The 5222-nt window shown below is 67.6% G+C and overlaps 1 protein-coding gene across 1 annotated transcript; it reads left to right on the top strand.

The window, feature by feature from the left end:
* Positions 1-263: 263 nt before the first annotated feature.
* On the top strand, positions 264-5015 carry CBX4 (chromobox 4). The gene is made up of 5 exons (XM_075044133.1): positions 264-485; positions 571-614; positions 1479-1544; positions 2306-2372; positions 2925-5015. The coding sequence occupies exons 1-5, from the start codon at positions 417-419 to the stop codon at positions 4248-4250; spliced, it is 1572 nt and encodes a 523-aa protein (XP_074900234.1). The 5' UTR covers positions 264-416; the 3' UTR covers positions 4251-5015.
* Positions 5016-5222: the final 207 nt, after the last annotated feature.

Here is a 5222-nt window from a genome sequence, read left to right as displayed (position 1 = left end):
GCGGGCTCTGCCGCCCCCCGCCGGGCCCGTGGGGGCCGTGCTGAGTCACGCGTGGGGCGGGGGCCGGGCTGCCCGCGCTGCCCCCCCCCCCCATCACCACCACCACCCCCCCCCGGCCCTTCCCCTCCCCTCCCCGCCGCTCCTGCCCGGCCCCCGCCCGCCCCCTCCCCGCCTCGCTCCCCGGCAGGTCTGCGCCAATCCCCCGGCCCCGCCGTTGACGGGCAGCCGGGCCCGGGAGGCGCCGCCTCCCTGACGTCTCGCTCCGGGATTTGCACGGGTTTGCGGTGCCGCGGCGGCCGGGGCTCAGTGTCTGTCGGGTCGGCGGCGGGAGCTGCCGGAGCCGGAGCCCAGCTCGGCTGCAGCGGCGGCCGCGGACGCCCGGCCCCGGCCCCGGCCCGGCCCCTCCCGGCTGCGGCATGGAGCTGCCGGCGGTGGGGGAGCACGTCTTCGCGGTGGAGAGCATCGAGAAGAAGCGGATCCGAAAGGTGAGGAGGGGCGGGGGCGGCGGGGGGCGGCCGGGCGGGCGGCGGGTCCAGCTGACGCCGTGTCTTTGCCTCCCGCGCTCCGCAGGGCAGAGTCGAGTACCTGGTGAAATGGAGGGGATGGTCGCCCAAGTGAGTAACCGAGCGGGGATGGGGACGGGGATGGGGATGGGGTAGGGGCGGCCCGGCCCGGCGGCGGGGCACCGCCGCGCTCGGTGCCCCGGGAAGGGCCCCGGCCGGGGCGGGCGGGCGGGCGGCGAGAAGCGACCGCGGGGGCCCGGTGGCGGCGGCGGCGGGAGCCGAGCGAGGCGGGCAGGCGGCGGCTGATGTGCACCAGAAAATGGCTCCTTCCCCCTTTCCCTCCTCGGGAGCCGGGCTCCATATTGCAGAACCGAGCGGGGGGGGTGGGGGGGTGGCGCGGGGGGGGGGGGGGGGGAGAAAAGGGGGGGAATAACCGCAAAAATAACCCGCGCCGCCCCGCAGCCCGCGGCGGGCGGGCGGCCCCCGAGAGCCGCCCGCGGAGGCGGAGGCACCGGCCGCGGAGCGAGGGCGGCCGCTGCGGAGTATTTGGGGTTTGCATGACAGTGCCGGCGGGGGGGGGGGTGGTGCGGGGGGGGGGGGGGGCGGCGCGGGGGAGGGGGTCCGCGCCGCTGTTCCGGACTCAGCGGCCGGGTCCCTCCTCCGCGCCGCGGCCGCTTTCCTGGGTCCGGGAAAGGGGATTTGGAAAATTTCATCATGACATGCCTAGAATTCCTCCGGAATAATAACTGCGCTAAATAAACAGTTCCGTCCCCGTACCCCCCCCCCCGCGCCTCCCTCTCTCCCTCCCCCCGCCCATCCCCCTCCCCCGGGACCCGAGCCCCGGACACCCGCTCCCAGGCGGGCCCGGTGCTCCCGGCCGTCAGCGGCGGCGGGGCGCCCCTTGCCCGGGACCCCCGGCCCCCCTCCCGGCGGGGCCCCGCGGCTGACGGCCGCTCTCCTCCCCTCTCGCACAAGATATAACACGTGGGAGCCGGAGGAGAACATCCTGGACCCCCGGCTGCTCATCGCCTTCCAGAACAGGTGAGCGGCAGGGAAGGTCGGGGCGGCGGGGGGGGGACACGGGACACACGACACGACACGACACCGGGAGGGGCGGCGGGCACCCGCGCCCGCTTCGGCAATTGCAGATGCGTCACGGAGCCGGGGGGCCGCGGCGGGGGCGGGCGCGGGACGGGGGCCCGGGCTCGGGCTCCTCGGGGGGGGCGGCCCCGGCGGGGCGGGCGGGCGGGCGCGGGGCCGCCGGGCGACGCCTCCGGTTCAAGGTTCCCCCCCGCGCCGTGCTCCCCCCACGCCGCGCCTTGCGCTCCTGCCTGCCCGGGGATTTGATGCCTGCGAGTGGAGGAGGCGGCGCTGCTGCTGCTGCTGCTGCGCTTGGACGGGCTTCGGCTTGCTTTTTTTTTTTTTTCTGCCTTTTTTTTTTTTTCTTCTTTCCGTGCATTTATTTCCTGTAGTATTTTGGCGCAAACTGTAAACTTCAGCCCCTCGCTGCAGCGGGGGGAGGCGAGAGCAGGAAAGTCGTCTCGCCAGGCGCCTGCTGCCTCAACGGGTCGGCCGTGCTGTTCTCCCCCCCCGTCCCGCCGCCTCCTGCGGGACCCCTGGCCTGCGGCTCCGCACCTGCGGGGCCTCGGCTCCCCTCCCGCCACCCCCTCGCACCAGCTCGCTGCACCCGCGTAGGGTCATTGGCACCGCAGGAGCTGCCCCGCGTGGGGCGCGGGGAAGGTTGCCCCCCGGGGGTCCACGTGCCGCCGCTCGGGCCTCGCCGTGACTCTGTGTTCCCGCAGGGAGCGGCAGGAGCAGCTGATGGGATACCGCAAGCGGGGGCCCAAGCCAAAGCCGCTGGTCGTGCAGGTAAATGCGCGGTGGAGCCCAGCCCCGCACCTCCCAGGCAGCCTGTTTGCAGCACGGCCCCGTCCCCAGGGAGCCGCTTTCAGCGGGTTTCATCATGCTGAGGAGCCGTGCGCGCAGTCCGGGCGCTTCGCGATGCCCCGGGGACCCCCAGGCCCCAGCGCTGAGCTCATCGGGCGGTCCCAGCCCCCCCTTCCCCTCCGGGCTGCAGGGCAGACCCGCTGCGCCCGCAGCCGAGCGGCATTAGCAGGCTGCTCGCAAGCTCGGCAGCAGCGGTCCTGCTTGGCCCCCGTTGCCGGACAGCTGATTGAAGGGTGCTTTTCTTCTTTTCATTGCTTCATTAATCTGGAGCAATGCACAGCCTGTAAGTTGGAGTGGGCTGGGGCTCGCCTGCTCGAGGACGCTGCGCCCCGCGATGCAGCGTCCCGTAACGAGAGCCGCCGGAGGGGCGGAGGTTTCACGGCGGGGGGGGGGGGGGGGCTTTGGCACCTGCCGGAGCACCGGCACCTCCCTCTCCGGCACCAGCTGACCGCGGCCCTTGGTTTTGTGTTGCAGCTTCCCTCCTTCGCCCGCCGCTCGAACATCCTCACGGGGCTGCAGGACCCCGCCGTGGACAACAGGCCAAAGCTGGATCTCGGCTCCTCCGGCAAGAGCCAGCAGCACCAGTATGAACTCAACAGCAAGAAGCACCACCAGTACCAGCCCAACGGCAAGGAGAGCGGCATGAAGCACCAGTCCCACAGCAAAGGGAAGTATTACTACCAGCTGAACAGCAAGAAGCACCACCACTACCAGCCGGACCCCAAGATGTACGAGCCCCATTACCAGCCCAGCAGCAAGGAGCCGCAGAGCCAGGCCTGCTTGGACAGTAACAAGAGCCCCTTGGTCGCCCACCCGGACAAGTGGGCTCACGGCCCGGCCAAAAACCTGCTGGGCCCGGTCAAGAACCTCGCCCCAGAGAGCAAGAACGGGGCCGAGAAGAACCTGTCCAGTGGTACCGGGCCTCCCCCCCGGGACAGGGTGGCCAGCAACGGCCTCGGGGGCAAGATGAAGATCGTCAAGAACAAAAACAAGAACGGGCGCATTGTGATCGTCATGAGCAAGTACATGGAGAACGGGATGCAGGCGGTGAAGATCAAGTCCGGGGAGCCTCCCCGGAAGCGGGCCGCGGAGGAGAGGACTCCTAAGAAGGGTGGGGAGGAGAAGCTGGAGGCTTGGAGGAAGCCGGGGGAGGAGAGGGTGGTGGGCAGCAACACGCTGAGCAAAGCCGAGGGCGAGGGCCGGCAGCCCCCCGCGGAGCTCGAGGAAAGTCCCCGAAAGACTCCCCTGGCCAAGGAGCTGCCCCTTCCTCCGGCGGAGCAGCCCCTGCAGCTCACCACCAAGCCGGACCTCGTGCCCTGGTCCCTGAGTCCCGTCTGCGAGCACAGCCCTTCCTCCATGGGACTGAACCTCTCCAGCCCCGGCTCGCGGAAGCGCTGCCTGTCGGAGCCGCACGCGGAGCGGGAGCCGGGCAAGAAGCGCTTGACCTCCCGGAGCATCAGTGCCCCCACCTGCCTCAGCCCCCCGGCCCCGGAGCGGCCGGAGCCGCCCGCCCAGCCGGAGGTCATCCTGCTGGATTCGGACCTGGACGAGCCCATAGACTTGCGCTGTGTGAAACCGCGGGCGGAGGGCGAGCTGGCCCTGGCGCAGGTGAAGCCGGAGGTGCCGCCGGCGCCGGCTGAGAAACCGGCCGCGGAGCCTCCGCAGCCCCAGGAGGCCGCGGAGGAGGAGGAGGAGGCCGAGTCCCTGCAGGAATTCAAGCCCTTCTTTGGGAATATAATTATCACAGACGTGACCGCAAACTGCCTGACCGTGACCTTCAAGGAGTACGTGACGGTGTGAGGTGGGACGGCGGCTGCTCCCCGTGGGAGCTGCCTGCCCGTCCCGGGGTCGCCGGCCCCACCGCCTCCCTCTAAGGTACTGGTGCCCCTTCCCCGGAGCCCACGTGCCCCCTGCCCACGCCGCGGCGGCCGAGCCCGCCGTCTCCGCCGAGGGGACGCCGGCGCAGGGCCGGGCACGGTGGCCATCCCTGCCACGTGGGGTGTCCTCGCCGCTGCTCCCACCCCGCGGTCAGGGGCTGCCCCGGGACCTGCGGGCGCCGGGACACACGAGGACGGGGCCTGCCAGTTACTCAGAGTCATAGTATTATATTTTAACAGTGCTAACTTGTCGAGTGATTCTTGCTCCCGTTTGTACGTGGTGTTATTGAAATGTATTGTTTGAGCTGAAAGCTGGTCGCTCTCTGGCCACGCTAATATATTTATTTGTAGGTATTTATATAATGAAATATAAAGCCTAGATTTATGGAGTCCCTAGATCACCTTATAAACTATATCAAACGACTATTTTCTGTTCTCCTTTTTAACCATTCAGCATTTGTTAGTCTTGTCCCCTTGCCCTCCTTACGCCCCGCAGGACCATCCCCGGTATATATTTTTTGATACTGTACACATGTGGTGTTTCTATGTGCAAAAAAAAAAAAAAAAATCGTTATCTAAAGCTAAACAAGCTATTATAGAAATTGCTGCTATTAGAAATGTCTAAACTATAAGCTTCCAATTATTAATTGCTTGAATGTAAATATTAAATGGAGATGTTGAAAGTGCATTTGATGTTCTGCAGCTAGTGTAGATCGGATTGCAAAGCCCAGCTGCTGGGAGGTGGAGCGCGAGCTGCCAGCGGCGCTTCCTGGTCCGAGGGCTGTGTCGCGGGGGAAGAAATGTATCATGCAATCATTGCAAAGGACTATAAACCTTTACAAAAACTACCGGGATTTGGAGTGCGTTTGTTACTGCATATGGACGGCACAGAAAG

This window comes from Buteo buteo, chromosome 13, assembly GCF_964188355.1.
Source record: "Buteo buteo chromosome 13, bButBut1.hap1.1, whole genome shotgun sequence".
Taxonomy (NCBI): Eukaryota; Metazoa; Chordata; class Aves; order Accipitriformes; family Accipitridae; genus Buteo; species Buteo buteo.
Note: the sequence above shows the minus strand (reverse complement) of the source record. Positions and strands in the feature narration are given on the sequence as shown.

Bases quoted from the DNA above. Each gene is read 5' to 3' on its own strand.
- CBX4 (XM_075044133.1), top strand. From the start codon at position 417: ATGGAGCTGCCGGCGGTGGGGGAGCACGTCTTCGCGGTGGAGAGCATC. The intron at 486-570 runs GTGAGGAGGGGC...CGCGCTCCGCAG, and splicing joins AGAAGAAGCGGATCCGAAAG to GGCAGAGTCGAGTACCTGGT. The intron at 2,373-2,924 runs GTAAATGCGCGG...TTTGTGTTGCAG, and splicing joins CAAAGCCGCTGGTCGTGCAG to CTTCCCTCCTTCGCCCGCCG.